This window comes from Salvelinus fontinalis, chromosome 18 (assembly GCF_029448725.1).
Source record: "Salvelinus fontinalis isolate EN_2023a chromosome 18, ASM2944872v1, whole genome shotgun sequence".
In the NCBI taxonomy this organism is placed as follows: domain Eukaryota; kingdom Metazoa; phylum Chordata; class Actinopteri; order Salmoniformes; family Salmonidae; genus Salvelinus; species Salvelinus fontinalis.
In genome coordinates, this window is record NC_074682.1 from 21,150,059 (window position 1) to 21,168,077 (window position 18,019).

Below are 18,019 nucleotides of genomic sequence, written 5' to 3' on the forward strand. Positions count from 1 at the left end.
TGTATGTGGCAGTTTCAGGACCTGTTGTCCCAGACAGGGACCTCTGCTCTGAGTCAGATGGACCCTTCCACCAGTCGCTCCATGGACATGCTCCTGCCCTTGGGAGAGGCAGGCAGGAGGAGGAGAGCCTTGGACCAGGACTGTAGCGTGTCCCTGCGCTCCTACAGCGAGAGACCCCGCTCCCACGTTAGTCCTCCTGCCAAAACGCTGTCTTTACCTGTACCTCATGAAGTAACAGAAATACAGTATGTCTCTGTGGTGTGCTTGGGATAATCATGTTGTAAAGAGAGATATCTGCTGCTGGGGTGATCTGAAACAGAAGCTGTTATGTGTTTAACAGATTATTGAAGTCATTCCATGCTTGTATTAAATATGCACTGAGTATATAACACATTAAGAACACCTGCTCTTTACATGACATACACTGACCAGGTGAATCCAGGTGAAAGCTATGATCACTTATGTTAAATCCACTTAAATCAGTATAGATGAAGGGGAGGAGACGGGTTAAATAAGGATTTTTAAATGCCTTGAGACATTTGAGACATGGATAGTGCATGTGTGCCATTCAAAGGGTGAATGGACAAGACAAAACATGTGAGTGCCTTTGAACGGGGTATGGTAGTAGGTACCATGTGCACCAGTTTGTGTCAAGAACAGCAAAGCTGCTGGGTTTTTCACGCTCAACAGTTTCCTTTGTGTATCAAGAATGGTCCACCCTCCAAAGGACATCCAGACAACTTTTGATCAAAGTGTTACAGCATCTTTTTAGTTTTAGAATCCTGTAATATTTGTGACTAAATGTTCTGCCATAAAATCTTTGTACAGTACAGCATCAATCCATGTCTATCTGTCTTTCCAGGACAGGCAGAGTGACCGACACAGGGAACCCCGTTTGACCCTCCGGCCGCCGAGCCAGTCTGCCACGTACACCACGGTCTCTGCTTGGCATCACCAGCCTGAGAAACTTATCTTAGAGTCTTGCGGGTATGAGGCCAGTGTAAGTCATGTCAATGGTCAATCTCCTGTCGTGTTGTGTCAATGGAAGTCCCCTTGAATCCCGGCCAATAGAAAAGTCCTCAATCCGTGTTTGATAATCGCTTGATGTATCAAGAATTGATAGTTCCCACTGGGGACAAACTGGTTGAATCAACGTTGTTTCCACGTCATTTCTTTGAACCAACTTGGAATATACATTGAATTGACGTCTGTACCCACTGAATTCAGAGATAAAAGCCTGTTTTGTTGCTTCTTTTCCAGTATATGGGATCAATGATTATCAGGGATCTAAGGGGGATTGAGTCCACTCAAGAAGCCTGTGCTAAAATTAGGGTAAGTCTGACTGTCATACTACAGATCAATACTCAATCACTCTATTCTAGCACTCCGTATTAATATGGATCCCCTCGCCATTTTTTTTCTACTTGTAGAAGTCAAAGGACCATTCAAAAAAGGGTCCTGTTGTCATCCTCTCCATCACTTATAAAGGGGTCAAGTTCATTGATGCCGCCACCAAGGTAATGGGAGCCTGTTGGCAATGAGAGATGTATAATGAGCTCAACTGCATTATTTTTCTCTCTCGCGTTCTCATATTATTTCCCCTACAATAAAGATAGCACTGTTAGTTCGGATGAAGTCAGTGGTTGTTACTGGTTGATGGTTGTGTTCCTGTTGCTCCTCAGTTCCAACCTGTTATTTTGTCCTCTCACCAGACAATAGTAGCCGAGCATGAGATCAGGAACATCTCCTGTGCGGCCCAGGACCCTGATGACCTCTGCACCTTCGCCTACATCACCAAGGACAGTAAGAGTGGCCACCACTTCTGCCATGTCTTCAGCACTGTGGAAGTGGTGAGGAACACAATGATGACACCAGCCCAAACCCCTCAATCAATCATTCCATTAGACTATGCCAAAATACAGTCACCCATTTCCCACCTTCTAAAGTACTCTGATTTGTATTAATTTGTTTCTAAATGCCATATCATATCATTAAAAAATCTTGAAAGGAAAACTTGATTGACAAAACTGCATGCAGCTTCTTGATTAATCAAATTGCCTTAATGTCTTGATTAGTCTCTTTTATAAGCCATGTGCCAAACAGTCCTGGCACACGACACAGCTACAACTTGATTATCTAATTAAATAGTCTATTAACATTGTTCCACTGCTATGATTGACAACTTAATGATAAAAATGCAGATTGTGCCTCATTCATAGTAGCTGTCAGTCACTACTGCAACTGTCTCTTCATTCTTTACTCTCTCCCTCGGTACAGACTCAGACCTATGAGATCATCCTGACACTGGGACAGGCATTTGAGGTGGCCTATCAGCTGGCTCTCCAGACCAAGGCCAGGCAGTATGTCCCAGTCCCCCCACCGTCTCTGGGGTCAGAGGTCATTGAGACCAAATCCAGCCGGCCCACGTCACAACAATGGAGCAGCATGAGGAGATCAACAGTGAGTACCACACACTGAGCACAAACAAAACATTGACATGTAGCTGTGTGTGTGTGTTTCTAAATGATATGCATACTGTGTTTGTGTATACAGTATGTACAGGTAACTGTCAAAATAATGGAAATACAAAAACAAAATGTCTTAATAGGGTGTTGGTCCACCACGATCCACCAGAACTGCTTTAATGCTCCTTGGCATAGATTCTACAAGTGTCTGGAACTGTATTGGAGGGATACGACACCATTCTTCCACAAGAAATTCCATCATTTGGTGTTTTGTTGATGGTGGTGGAAAACGCTGTCTCAGGCACCGCTCCAGAATCTCCCATAAATGTTCAATTGGATTGAGATCTGGTGACTGAGATACACGCAAGCAAGCACGCACGCACGCACGCACGCACGCACGCACGCACGCACGCACGCACGCACGCACGCACGCACGCACACACACACACACACACACACACACACACACACACACACACACACACACACACACACACACACACACACACACACACACACACACACTTTAAACCTCTTATGCTCTTTTAAGACCTATTTCAAAGTCACTGTGATCTCTTCTTCCAGCCATGGTAGCCAAAATAATGGGCAACTGGGCATTTTTATACATGACACTAAGCAGGATGGGATGTTAATTGCTTAACTATCTCAGGAACCACACCTGTGTGGAAGCATGTGCTTTCAATATACTTTGTATCCCTCATTTACTCAAGTGTTTTCTTAATTTTTTTCAGTTACGTATGTATGTGTACATGCGTAGGCATTTATGCATAAATATGCACAATCAGATAACACACAGTCCTCCCGACCAAATGTTCCTCCGGATTTTAAACCACTGATCACACTATAAAAAAAAGGAAGATTTGTAGTGCGATGAAAGTGATGACTCATTACTTTGCTACCAATCTCACCTCCCCAACTCTAAGTCACTCAGATCGGAGTAGATTTTTCTGCAGCCATACAGTATGCGAAACTTGATGAGTTGAATAGTGTTATTTTTTGCTAACAGGCAGGATATGATATAATCTGGAAATGAAGAGAAATAGGGAGAACTGTGCATCTCTCTGCTGGTCACCCGGCCCCTCCACTGATTCCCAGGATATTGATTGAGAATGTTACATAAATGTTTACTTATGCCCTGGGCCATGTATGGATGTATTGGCCTTTCAGGACCCTGAATAATGAACACTCAGTGATCACAGTCACCTGAGAAAGCTGGACCGTCTGGACCATGCATGCACACTGCTCAACATGTTTATGCATCCACGCAAATCACTATGCTTTATTATCTGCTATAAAACATAATATATTATGAGGTAATCAGTTCGCTGCATAATGCACAGGGTTGGCAGTATTTATTATCTAGTTTTAGGCAGTGGAATTCTAGGAACATCTAGAACAAGACAACTCCATTTGAAGCTTTTAATGTAGATTAATTTCACAATTATGAGATGACCTGTCCTTTTTTCCGATGTACTTTCATTCTTGCCAGGTATGCACTTTTTCGGTCCGATGTAGACTACCGTTCAAAAGTTTGGGGTCACTTAGAATTGTCCTTGTTTTTGAAAGAAAAGCACATTTTTGTCCATTAAATTAACATAAAATTGATCAGAAGCACAGTGTAGACATTGTTAATGTTGTAAATGACTATTGTAGCTGGAAACAGATGATTTTTAATGGAATATCTACATAGGCGTACAGAGGCCCATTATCAGCAAACATCACTCCTGTGTTCCAATGGCACGTTGTGTTCGCTAATCCAAGTTTAGCATTTTAAAAGGCTAATTGATCATTAGAAAACCCTTTTGCAATTATGTTAGCACAGATGAAAACTGTTGTTCTGATTAAAGAAGCAATAAAACTGGCCTTATTTAGACTAGTTGAGTATCTGGAGCATCAGCATTTGTGGGTTCGATTACAGGCTCAAAATGGCCAGAAACAAAGAACTTTCTTCTGAAACTCATCAGTCTATTCTTGTTCTGAGAAATGAAGGCTATTCCATGCGAGAAATTTCCAAGAAACTGAAGATCCCGCACAACGCTGTGTACTAGTCCCTTCACAGAACAGCGCAAACTGTCTCTAACCAGAATAAAAAGAGGAGTGGGAGGCCCAGGTGCACAACTGAGTCACCTCACAACACCAGTCTCAACGTCAACAGTGAAGAGGCGACTCTGGGATGCTGGCCTTCTAGGCGGAGTTACAAAGAAAAAAAACATATCTCGGACTGGCCAATCAAAAGAAAAAATTAAGATGGGAAAAATAACACACACACTGGACAAAGGAACTGTGCCTAGAAGGCCAGCATAAGGACAATGGACAAATAAGGACAAATCATAGATGTTATGCTGGGAGGTAGATGTTCAGTCTCCCCTGTCCTCAGCTTTTCTCCACATAACAAAGGAAGAGGATGCCATTTATAACCCCCCACCCTAGCCTGGGGTTGACCAATTAGAATTCCTTGCAGTACAACTGGGCCAATGGCCAAATAACCAGTATCCTGCTCCAGACTCACGGTACAGAACGTAGCATTAGTACTCTAGTTTTTAGTCCTCTCATCCTCTGCATTGTGTATTTATCTTCAAAATATTCTTAAAAAGTTGAGACTGGTGTTTTGCGGGTACTATTTAATGAAGCTGCCAGTTGAGGACTTGTGAGTCGTCTGTTTCTCAAACTAGACATCCTAATGTACTTGTCCTCTTGCTCAGTTGTGCACCGGGGCCTCCCACTCTCTCTATTCTGGTTAGAGACAGTTTGCTCTGTTCTGTGAAGGGAGTAGAACACAGCGTTGTTCGAGATCTTCAATTTCTTGGAAATTTCTCACATGGAATAACCTTCATTTCTCAGAACAAGAATAGACTGATGAGTTTCAGAAGAAAGTTATTTGTTTCTGGCCATTTTGAGCCTGTAATCGAACCCACAAATGCTGATGCTCCAGATTCTCAACTAGTTTAACCTGTTTGGCGTGCAAGCCCGACGTCGGTACACTTATGACAACAGCCAGCTCAAAGTGCAGGGCGCGAAATTCAAAAGATATTTTTTTTTAAATATTTAACTTTCACACATTAACAAGTCCAAGACACCAGATGAAAGGTACACCTCTTGTGAGTCAAGCCAACATGTCCGATTTTAAATTGTTTTACAGGGAAGACACAATATGTAAATCTATTAGCTAACCACGTTAGCAAAAGACACCACTATTTTTACTCCATCAGTTTTTTACTACATCAGTAGCTATCACAAATTCGACCAAATAAAGATATAAATAGCCACTAACCAAGAAACAACTTCATCAGATGACAGTCTGATAACATATTTATTGTATAGCATATGTTTTGTTAGAAAAATGTGCATATTTCAGGTATAAATCATAGTTTACATTGCAGCTACAGTCAGAAATTGCACCGAAAGCAGACAGAAAAATTACAGACACCAACGCCAAATAACTAAATACTCATCATATACATTTCTGAAAAATACATAGTGTACAGCAATTGAAAGACAGGGATCTTGTGATTCCAGACAATATTTCCGATTTATCAAGTGTTTTACAGCGAAAACACAATATAGCGTTATATTAGCTTAGCACAATAGCAAACATAACAACAGCATTGACTCAAGGCAAAAATAGCTATAACGTATAAACCACCAAAATGTATTAATTGTTTCACTAACCTTCTCAGAATTCTTCAGATGACAGTCCTGTAACATCATATTACACAATGCATATAGAGTTTGTTCGAAAATGTGCATATTTAGCAGAACAAATCGTGCTTAGACAATGAGAATGTGTCCATAACGTCAAGCAATCTGTCCGGCGCCATCTTGTAAAGGCACCTTTTCTTATCGAAATCTATTCATAAACTTGACTAAAAAAATACAGGTTGAACAGCAATTGAAAGACAAATTAGTTCTTAATGCAATCGCTGAATTACATTTTTAAAATTAACCTTACTGCGCAATACAGGCTGCGATAACGCAAGGCTACACTGCAGGAAATGGCGTCTTATGCATTTGACATTTTTCAACAGAACAATGAATTATCAGCATAAATAGTTCTTACTTTTCGATGAACTCCCATCAGAATCTTGGGAAATGTGTCCTTTGTCCAAAAGAATCGTTGCTAGGTTGGAGAACGTCGTCTTCAACGTTGCAATTAGCAGTAAACAATAGCCATGTGGGCCAGAGATACCCAACTTCCTAAAACGTCACGAAAATAAATACCCGAAAATCGCAATATACTGACATAAACTGATATAATTTGGTTTAAAATAACAACATTACGATGTCTTCAACACCTATATCGAATAAAAACAGAGCCGGATATATCTAGGAGCTAATACGGGAGCTTCTAAAATGACATGCCAAGACCCTTCCTGCGTCAGAGCGAAGAGTGGAAAGATGGGACACTTCGGTTCCAAGCAATTTATAACCTTTGGGACCTACGTAGAAACTCCATTTCAACTCTCCCTATTCGCTGACAACCAGTGGAAGGCGTATGCAGTGCATCTCAACCAATAGAGGACAGGCAAATTAATACACAGGTCTCAGAACAGCCAGCAAAATTCTGCATTCTGACATACACATAGGAAAATTGCTCTAAGTCCAGTTCTGTTTCACCCACAGATATAATTCAAACGGTTTTAGAAACTAGAGAGTGTTTTCTATCCAATAGTAATAATAATATGCATATTGTACGAGCAAGAATTGAGTACGAGGCCTTTTTGAAATGGGCACCTTTTATCTGGCTACTCAATACTGCCCCTTGAGCCCAAAGAGGCTAAATAAGGCCAGTTTTATTGCTTCTTTAATTAGGACAACAGTTTTCAGCTGTGCTAAAATAATTGCAAACGGGTTTTCTAATGATCAATTAGCCTTTTAAAATTATAAACTTGGATTAGCTAACACAACGTGCCATTAGAACACAGGAGGGATGGTTGCTGATAACGGGCCTCTGTATGCCAATGTAGATATTCTATTAAAATCAGCTGTTTTCAGCTACAATAGTCATATACAACATTAACAATGTCTACACTATATTTCTGATCAATGTAATGTTATTTTAATGTTGTTGTTTTTTTTTCAAAACAAGGATATTTCTAAGTGACCTCAAACCTTTGAACGGTAACGTAAATAGTGGCATAAATCACTGTGCAGTTGATCACTTTGTACTGTGCTGTACTGGCTGTGTCTAGATACGGGAGGAGCCTTGCTAGTACAGTCCAGTCTAGTTGGCAGATGTGATAAAGCCCTGCTATGCCAGCTGCTGTCAAGTATACATTTTTTTCTGTGATAAATCTTTATAACATTATTTGTCTACACCTAATAGGTTGTGATAAATTACCTAGATTTTTCACCTTTATATCTTCCACCACTATGATCAGTTCAGTGCCACTATAAATGCTCTGTCCTTCTATTTCCCTGTTTAACATTTCTTTGTTCTTGTCTTCTTGGTCCTCCTGTTTCCCAGGGTGCCCCTCTGCTAGAATGCCGCTGCTGTTACTGTCACACGTGTACTACCCACCGCCCCTCCTTCCTCCCGTTGCACTCTGTTAGCCCTGGAGTCCAGGTCCTGCTCTCTCCTCCTTTCCGCTATCCTTCATCATACATCTGCTAACCTACCTGACGTACCTCTACCTCTCTCTCTCTCTCATCATTCCATGTCCACTTTTTGGTTTGCTTCCAGGCACTTCATCTAGCTACACAATATTTGCTCTTTTGATAAGACATAGCCTACACTGAATTTCTGCCACATTCTCATAGTCATTCCATTTGAGCTGATAAGAAGTTATTTCTCATTATTCTTGCCTGAGGATAAGTAGGCTTATACCTTAGCTTAGACTTAACCATCTATGGAAGATTTATGGCTTTGCAGTTCTGTTGCTAATGATCTAGTGCTTTAATTGCATAGCTGTGTGATCAGTATAAATAGCAACATGCTTGAGGTGGTCTATTGAGTCTTAATCCTCCTATATCACTAAGCTTTTGGATTCTGATGAGTCTTATATTGGACAGCCAGAATTGAATGATGGCCTTGTACACCCGAGTCTTTCATTGCCACAATGTTCTTAATTTGGGGTGTATCAGTGGTGTTTCATGTAATTAGACATACAGGACTACTAATTTAAATTAATTTATTCCCATGGAACAGCTATAACATGTGTGTATGGCTGCTCATGTGTTAACAGAGACATTTGTTTGGGTGAGAGCATGTTATGAGCGCATGTTTGGATCCTTATGGTGTTTTCACTTAATTTAAACCCAGATTAAGAGACAGATGGGACTGTGTGTGGTCTGTTAGGTCTCCAGCAGCCTGTTTTGCTATCAGACATCTCTATGTTGTGGATTGAGCCCTGGTGTCTGTGATTCTAATATCACTGGACTGTGCCTTTAATCCACTTGCACGTGGGCTGAGGACTTGAGTGTGCAATGGCCTCCACCACTCCTGCAGTCTCACGCCCGTCTCTCGTCCCCCCTCCCCCCGGCAGATTGACCCTCTGGAGATGGACGCAGACATGCAATCCCTGGGCAGCGCCACCTGGCTCTTCAACCAGAGAGACTCCAACAAGCGACCTCTCAGCACCAAGTACGAGACCACCATATTCTGAGGCTGGATCCCCTGCACCGACCTCACCCTGTCCTAGCACCCAGTTTGCCCCCTGACCTCCACCGCCCTCTCTCTCTGTCTCATGAGCCCTGTGCCTTCTCACTGTGATGGTAGCATCCCTCTGGGCTGCCCCCTCTCCTCTGCCCTGCCCTGACCTAGACAAACCTTGCACTGCTCTGACATCACACATCCCTGCAGCCCTCTCTCCTGTCCTGTTCTCACCCTTAGGCAGCCCGTTACCCTACTCCTCCTGACACTGCTGCAGCCGCTGATGGGGCCCCTTGATTTGTGGATGGACCTGGAGTGAACCTACAATGGCCCTGTTCTCTCAACCAAACTGCCTCCTCCTCCTCCTCCCCCCAACTACTAATCTGCATCCCACCCCTATTACGTTTATCATCATTGAAGAGATTGTAGCTTTTTTGTTCTCTTCCTGTCATGCTATTCTTTTTCCAAGTGACTCCCTTCAGTCGAAACAATCCTGACTTTTTTTTCTGTTGAGCTACCTGTTGCATTTTTACCTGACAGTAACATGATTTGCATTGGCTGTACTGCCAATGTGAACAAGAAAATTGCAAACCTTCATAAGTTCCTCTTTTTATCTAATACCAAAGGAGTACTGCTCTTGGGCTATTATCCACAGAGGTTTGGTCCCATGCAGAGTGGAATAAAGAACATTATCATGTCCCAAACTCAGCCTATCCTTCCCAAACAACCTCCTCAGTCATAAACAATATTGTATCCCCTTCCCAAAGGGATGAACAATTTTTCTCATCTTTTTAATGCTGTTTATTTTTGTATTTCAATTTTTCCCCCTCAGGCAAGTTTAATATTTTTCTTTCCCTATCTGTAGCTTGTCCTGTCTTACCAGGCATCTACCACTGTGAGGCGCTGTGAGGAGACATATCTAGCCTGGGATGCATGAAGGACAGAAAATCTATAAGACAAAAAACAATCAACAAACTTTTTTCTATGCATTTTTAATCATACAATGATGGATCGTCAAGGAATCGTCCCTTTCCATTTGTAATGGATCAAAAACTGAACCTCAATTTCCTGTGTGATTCTGTACACAAATGGACAGGACAACTCTTCCATCACTCTGCCAAGAACAGTAGTAGCCTTACTTCAATCTGGCAACCTATCAGTTCAAATCTAAATGTAATCAATTGAGCATCCTTGCCACCATCACACATTCTCCACACTTGCTGACTGCTGCACGCATCTTTCGTGGTTTAAAATACTTACAACACTTTTGAGTTGACAACACATGAACACTTTGGCTGAGCTGCAGTGAAGGTGTTGTAATGGTACAGGTTTGTCTAGATAATAATGTATATGATGCTCTGTAGCTCCACAGTGTGCATGGTGCCATCACCAGTCCTTTTATTACCAAGAGAGACTGTTCGGCTCATCAGAGAACACTGTGTTAAAACATGGCACTATCCCCTTTAAAACATTTTTGTTTGTTTCAAAATTATACAGTATGTATTTTGTTTAACCATTATTAATAAGGAATGCTTTTAAAAATAACTGGGATTCCTGAAATGTATTTAGTGAGAGAAACCAAGGGAAACCGTAGCAGCACCACAATGTATTGCCATAGTAAAATAACGCAAATACAAATTCATGACAAGTTGCCAAAACACCTTATGAAGGTACATTTGATGGCAATAATTTAATGTGCCAATTCATTGTGAAAGGTATAAGATATTCCCAATAACATTGCTTCAAAAAAATGATATGAGGCAAGGCAGGTTGTGTTGCCGGACTCCTAGCATCTTGTCAACATTATGTGGGTTGCAATCCATGCCACTGATTCAGCATGAGGTCAAGTGTATCACTAGAAAATGAACAACAGTGCCAAGGATTCAGGCTTACTCATAGTTTGAACTTTAAATTTGAGGGATCAAAATGTAATTAGATATGGTTTTATTATGCAAATCTACTTTGGGTTGAAAATATCTTTGAAACTGCATTCTTGTTTTTCCTTTCACTGTGACTAATACTGCAGGTCTACAGGAGCTATCTGTTGGTTCTATCTATTTGTGTTTTGCTCAACCTATTTTGTGTGCTGTGTTGCCTTGTGTTTGTGTCCTCCTGTGAGGATGGCCTGTTCTGTCTCTGTCCGCTGTCCTCATTCTGTGTCCCCTGCTGCAGGATATGTTATGCTTAGCCTCACTCCAAATGACACAGGATGGCTGACTGGAGAATGAGTGTTGAGACTTGACAGTCTCTGTGTGGTACTGTAGCTTTGTCTCATCGTTGTTCTGTTCTGACTGATACTGTAGCTACCACTGATGCATGTGGCAGTATTTGTGTTTCGTCCTCTGATGCACTTGGCCCATTCAGGTGTACATATGTAGCAGTGTCTGTTTAGTTTTTTCTTATCATTTGCCTTTTGTTTTACTTTATCCATTATTATAACACAAATACAGCACCTCATCTCATTTACATTCTCCAGCATTGTCATTTCTCGTGCACTAAGTATGTTCCTCCCTGTTATGTGTTGAAATCATGAAGACACATTCAACCTGCTCTGGTTTGGGTGCATATAAATGCCTTACATTTTAGAGAGCAGAAGCTATTTTAAGCAGACACAATGTGGTGGCATGATTTGGCTGTGCATGTTTCTGTCTTCTTTAACACCAGTGTTTTCCTTGTGTAGCTCACTCCAGCGTTCAAGTTTCCGGACACCAAGCTGTGAGTTGAAGTGGAGCAGCCAATGTGAGTGTCTGCGTGTGTGTAGACTAGAGCCAGAGAGACTAACAGAGACACATACAGCGGGTCTATGAGTGACTGTTTGATAAGGTCTGCTGCCTTCTACAACCTCGCCTGAATACAAAGTAACATATAAAGGATAACCTTACACTAGCTGTCTGTCTCAACTGGGCATGGCAGGGCCTGTCTCTCACTCCTATCTCGAGAAAGTTCAGTCTGAAATCTCCTCCCTGGCCTCACACTGACTGTCTTTACCTCCACTCCTTACTTCAAGTAGGTACTGTAATCTACAGAATATAGACAATTAATGCTGGGCCAGTAATGACAATTTTATTGATTTTGGTCTATTTGAGATAATCATGTTGTTACTGTAAGGATCTAGGAGAGTCAACGAGAGTACATTCATCAAATGTAGCACTTCTGTACCAGCATAATAATGCTATGCCCATGTATTTGTGGACAGAGTATAGTTTGTCAATGATTATGTGATGTTTATTTATTCCAATTAAAAGCAAAATATACCTGAAATTAAATAGTACAATGGAAAATGTTATTCTTAAGGTATTTGATTGTGTCTTTATTCCTTGCATGAGTTTGATGGAGGTGGCAGACAATATATTCTATGAGAGTTAATTGCATCTCTTTGTCACAAAGACTAGCCCAGGGACTGGCAGAGGAGTGTACAAAGTCATATTCACCGACTAGCAGACATTTAGAACAGAAAATATGATGGAAATAAATTGATGCATTTTTTAAATGCATTATTTTCATATGGCTAACTAAGGTAGGCTAAAATACATTATTCAATGGAGAAACAACTGTTTCAAATTAGGTAGAAAATGCAACTTACAAACTCTGTACCCTTGAAAAAACCTAGAAGCTTCTACACATGTAAATTCAGCAAAAAAATAAACGCCCTCTCACTGCGTTTCATTTCAGCAAACTTAACATGTGTAAATATTTGTCTGAACATGACAAGATTCAACAACTGAGATGTAAACTGAACAAGTTCCACAGACATGTGACTAACAGAAATGGAATAATGTGTCCCTGAACAAAGGGGGGGGTCAAAATCAAAAGTAACAGTCAGTATCTGGTGTGGCCACCAGCTGCATTAAGAACTGCAGTGCATCTTCTCCTCATGGACTGCACCAGATTTGCCAATTCTTTTTTTTTCTTCTTTTTTTAAATTTTTATCCCATTTTATCCCCAATTTTTGTGGTATCCAATCGCTAGTAATTACTACCTTGTCTCATCGCTACAACTCCCGTACGGGCTCGGGAGAGACGAAGGTCGAAAGCCATGCGTCCTCCGAAGCACAACCCAACCAGCCGTACTGCTTCTTAACACAGCGCGCCTCCAACCCGGAAGCCAGCCGCACCAATGTGTCGGAGGAAACACTGTGTACCTGGCCCCCTTGGTTGGCGCGCACTGCGCCCGGCCCGCCACAGGAGTCGCTGGAGCGCGATGAGACAAGGATATCCCTACCGGCCAAACCCTCCCTACCCCGGACGACGCTATGCCAATTGTGCGTCGCCCCACGGACCTCCCGGTCGCGGCCGGCTGCGACAGAGCCTGGGCGCGAACCCAGAGACTCTGGTGGCGCAGTTAGCACTGCGATGCAGTGCCCTAGACCACTGCGCCACCCGGGAGGCCCCAGATTTGCCAATTCTTTCTTTTTTTTTTATTTTACCGTTATTTTACCAGGTAAGTTGACTGAGAACACGTTCTCATTTGCAGCAACGACCTGGGGAATAGTTACAGGGGAGAGGAGGGGGATGAATGAGCCAATTGTAAACTGGGGATTATTAGGTGACCATGATGGTTTGAGGGCCAGATTGGGAATTTAGCCAGGACACCGGGGTTAACACCCCTACTCTTACGATAAGTGCCATGGGATCTTTAATGACCTCAGAGAGTCAGGACACCCGTTTTAACGTCCCATCCGAAAGACGGCACCCTACACAGGGCAGTGTCCCCAATCACTGCCCTGGGGCATTGGGATATTTTTTTTTTTAGACCAGAGGAAAGAGTGCCTCCTACTGGCCCTCCAACACCACTTCCAGCAGCATCTGGTCTCCCATCCAGGGACTGACCAGGACCAACCCTGCTTAGCTTCAGAAGCAAGCCAGCAGTGGTATGCAGGGTGGTATGCTGCTGGCATTCTTGCTGTGAGATGTTACCCCACTCTTCCACCAAGACACCTGCAAGTTCTTGGACATTTCTGGGGGGGGGCGGCCCTAGCCCTCACATCCAACAGGTCCCAGACGTGCTCAATGGGATTGAGATCCAGGGCTCTTCGCTGGCCATGTCAGAACACTGACATTGCTGTCTTGCAGGAAATCACACACAGAACAAGTTGTATGGCTGGTGGCATTGTCATGCTGGAGGGTCATGTCAGGATGAGCCTGCAAGAAGGGTACCACATGATGGAGGAGGATGTCTTCCCTGTAACGCACAGCGTTGAGATTGCCTGCAATGACAACAAGCTCAGTCCGATGATGCTGTGACAACGCCCCAGACCATGACGGACCCTCCACCTCTAAATCGATCCCGCTCCAGAGTACAGGCCTCGGTGTAACGCTCATTCCTTCGACGATAAACGTGAATCCGACCATCACCCCTGTTGAGACAAAACCCTGACTTGTCAGTGAAGAGCACTTTTTGCCAGTCCTGTCTGGCACAGCGACGGTGGGTTTGTGCCCATAGGCGACGTTGTTGCCAGTGATGTCTGGTGAGGACCTGCCTTGCAACAGGCCTACAAGCCCTCAGTCCAGCCTCTCAGCCTTTTGCGGACAGTCTGAGCACTGATGGAGGGATTGTGCGTTCCTGGTGTAACTCAGGCAGTTGTTGTTGCCATCCTGTACCTGTGTGATGTTCAGATGTACCGATCCTGTGCAGGTGTTGTTACACGTGGTCTGCCACTGTGAGGACGATCAGCTGTCTGTCCTGTCTCCCTGTAGCACTGTCTTCGGCGTCTCAGTATGGACATTGCAATTTCTTGCCCTGGCCACATCTGCAGTCCTCATGCCTCCTTGCAGCATGCATAAGGCACGTTCACGCAGATGAGCAGGGACCCTGGGCATCTTTCTTTTGGTGTTTTTGAGTCAGTAGAAAGGCCTCTTTAGTGTCCTAAGTTTTCATAACTGTGACCTTAATTGCCTACCGTCTGTAAGCTGTTAGTGTCTTAACAACCATTCCACAGGTGTATGTTCATTAATTGTTTATGGTTCATTGAACAAGCATGGGGAAGTGTTTAAACCCTTTACAATGAAGATCTGGTAAGTTATTTGGATTTTTACAAAGGGTTCTGAAATAGTTTATTTTTTTGCTGAGTTTAATAGTGATTGACATATGGGTAAGCCTAAAGCAAAACCCCAGACCACACATTACTTTGAGTGATAGGAAAGGATTCGCCAATCATAACACTAGACTAAAATAATCCCAAATCACTGATAAATTCTTCCCGCGCACTGAATGGTGACATTTGTCTGCCACATATCCTAACTATTAAATCGCATATATTATAATCGAAAGACTTGAAAGCAGCTATTAACTTATTCAATACACCAATATTCAAACCCACTGTACTTCAGTTGTTGTACAAGCACTACCCTTTAAGCACCACTAGAGGACAGGCTACATTTGTGACAAAATAATCCAGATAAATATGTTACCATGTACTTACACATGCCCCATGTAATAATAATACAAGACCGCAGGAAGGAAGGAGGATCTTTCGGAGTTCTGGAGACAACTGTAATCCACCCAAAGGACTATGTGCGATCAGTGAAGCTACTGGTCTTGCTACTGTACCGACATGCCATAATATCAAACTCAAGCAAATATAGATTTTAACACAAAAATAAAAACATACAACTGACTATGTTGCAGATTTATCATTGAAAAATGTTGCGTAACAAATTCAGTACTTTGATAAATACAGGCATTTGACAAAGCATCATCTCAAACAATTAAAAACACAATTGACCATTCATCACATGACAAGCATACAATATTTTTTTTATAAAAACACTAAAAAGACACCTTCCCCAAGCCATGATATTTACATGTTTGCATATTTCAAAATACTTAACAATTTTTATATAAAACATTATGGATAACTTAAAAGCAAACACAAGCATGTAATTCCTTACAGGTAGCTTTAGACACATACAGATCTTGACAACTCACCAAACCAAATGTTTGAATTTCAGACCCAATCAAGGGTCTGTTGGTTTTAATGTTGGTTTTATTAAATTAGACTATGGAGAAGAGAACCAATCATTTTAAGTGCTAATGGAATAAAAGAGGTATGATGGTGAACATCCACAGTGAGTTCATTGAGTTCTGCATCTTTTCAGCCTTGTGGTCAACCCATAGATAGCATGGGTCAACGCTACAGTCATAGAAGACCTCACAGGATGTGAAATCTGACCCAGGAATAAATAAAAGGCATGGCGTCTTGGTAAATCACATTTGGAAAGAAGATTGTCTCTCTAAGCCCGTAAAATGTACAGGGAAAGCATCAATGTCACAAAGTAACAGCGTAAACTGTTCTGAGTACAGTGAAATGCCATGCAGTGTATGTGTATAGTTGATGATCATTATGAAATGGAGCTAAGCATCTGTTGTATAAGACTCAAACTGGTGACTGGCTTTCATTTGTTCCCTGACAAACATACTGTACACGTATGGCTGTCAACATCCGATCAGCACCAAAATAAAACATACCACGTATGGCTGTCAACATCCGATCAGCACCAAAATAAAACATACCACGTATGGCTGTCAATGATAATTAAAAATCACAATTATACTTCAGAAGAAATTCAGATATACCCACATTTTCACACCTTTTCCTACAAGCTCAAATATATCCTTGCAGTGCTTTTAGCACTATTTGTGCCATTACTCTAACGCAGTCAGTCCATTAAAGTATTTCCCAGGAAATGTCTCTTTGACAACCAAGGGAATGACCAGTTGTCCACCTGTCTGCAGGCCATGGATAACTGTACCATGAAGGAGCCAATCCAAAGGTGGGATGAAAGATGCTAGTGCAGAGGTAAGGTAGTCATCAGTGCGATGGCGACATGTTTCATCTTGTCCCAGAGTATGACTCCTTCCCACCAAACACAGACTAACACGCACACAGACATACACACAAATGCACACACATCAGCACCATATCAACCCGTCATGGCGAAGAGTCTTTGAGCATGTTGATGCTTGCGTAGATCTTAAGTGCAGGTCCCAGTTTAATGTTCATGGCACTCATAAGGTGGTCCTCTTTCAGTAGGAGCATGGCCTGGCCGTCTATCTCCTGAGAGCGGAACTCATCTGCTATCTCCTGGCAGCCTAGGAACAAGCCACAGCGAACCCATTAAATAAATGATCTAACGTCAAAGACAAGCATGAACACTGTCTACATAAGACAATCCACTGAGGAATTAATAAACGTTACTGATCCCCAGAGGGGAAATAAGCTTACTATCATCACACCTACAGAAGAATATAGTTATGGTGTAGGCCTTAGCTAAATACTGTATTTATGAGACTTACCTGGAAGGGAGCGAATGAACTCGTATACTTCCTCCACATTCCACTTGGTGGGGTCGTTGGGCAGGAAGTGCTGAGTGAGGAGAGGCAGCTCTCGGCTCCGGGGGGACTCCTGGTCCGAGCCTCTCCCTGCCAGGAGTGACACCGCCTGGGGTGCCGGGGGCCCTGAGCTGGCTGCTGACAGGGGCGACGGAGGCTCCTCATAACTGGACATGTCAGAGCAGGGGCTGGACTCTTCCTGGCTGGGTTGGGAGGGAAGCGGGGAGGACACTGAACCCCCCTGGGTTTGCTGAGGCATAGGGGACAGCTTCTGAAACAAAACCCATGAGTCAGCTCTGGTGTCACTGACGGGAGCATGTTTGTTCACAGGGGAGCTGTGATGTCAGTGGAGAAGTAGGAGAGGATCTTACCTGCTTCTTAGAATTGATACTCTGGTGGCCGCTGTTGTGTGACCTTCTGTGCCAGCGGTTGGATGTTTTGCTCCTTTCTGGATGGAAAAGGCCAATCCGCTTCCTGCAACCAACATTATACCTGTTCCACAACAACAAGGATAATAGTTATGTCCACACCCATCCCACATCTCAAAGGAACACTACTGAGGAGCTCTGACCCTGAGGGATTTAACCCACTGAAAGCATCTAAACATTCTACA

General features: G+C 42.7%; 2 protein-coding genes across 11 annotated transcripts in view; one reads left to right on the forward strand and one right to left on the reverse strand.

Annotated features, from left to right (window-relative positions):
• Positions 1–12,361, forward strand: part of LOC129815134 (ankyrin repeat and SAM domain-containing protein 1A-like) — a 47,578-nt gene extending 35,217 nt beyond the window's left edge. For 2 of the 6 annotated variants that reach the window (XM_055868536.1, XM_055868535.1), the window contains 8 exons: positions 13–186; positions 863–1,000; positions 1,261–1,332; positions 1,431–1,517; positions 1,713–1,850; positions 2,278–2,460; positions 7,951–8,049; positions 8,969–12,361. In XM_055868536.1, the coding sequence (XP_055724511.1) occupies positions 13–186; positions 863–1,000; positions 1,261–1,332; positions 1,431–1,517; positions 1,713–1,850; positions 2,278–2,460; positions 7,951–8,049; positions 8,969–9,088 (1,011 nt within the window). In that variant the 3' untranslated portion in view covers positions 9,089–12,361. The remainder of the gene's footprint in view (positions 1–12; positions 187–862; positions 1,001–1,260; positions 1,333–1,430; positions 1,518–1,712; positions 1,851–2,277; positions 2,461–7,950; positions 8,050–8,968) is intronic. The other 4 variants (XM_055868540.1, XM_055868539.1, XM_055868537.1 and 1 more) reach the window with 3 other exon arrangements.
• Positions 12,362–15,688: 3,327 nt separating this feature from the next.
• LOC129815133 (polyhomeotic-like protein 2) overlaps positions 15,689–18,019 on the reverse strand; it is a 50,555-nt gene continuing 48,224 nt past the window's right edge. For all 5 annotated transcript variants that reach the window (XM_055868534.1, XM_055868531.1, XM_055868533.1 and 2 more), the window contains exons 13-15: positions 17,778–17,898; positions 17,371–17,677; positions 15,689–17,166 (exon numbers count right to left, since the gene is read on the reverse strand). In XM_055868534.1, the coding sequence (XP_055724509.1) occupies positions 17,006–17,166; positions 17,371–17,677; positions 17,778–17,898 (589 nt within the window). In that variant the 3' untranslated portion in view covers positions 15,689–17,005. The remainder of the gene's footprint in view (positions 17,167–17,370; positions 17,678–17,777; positions 17,899–18,019) is intronic.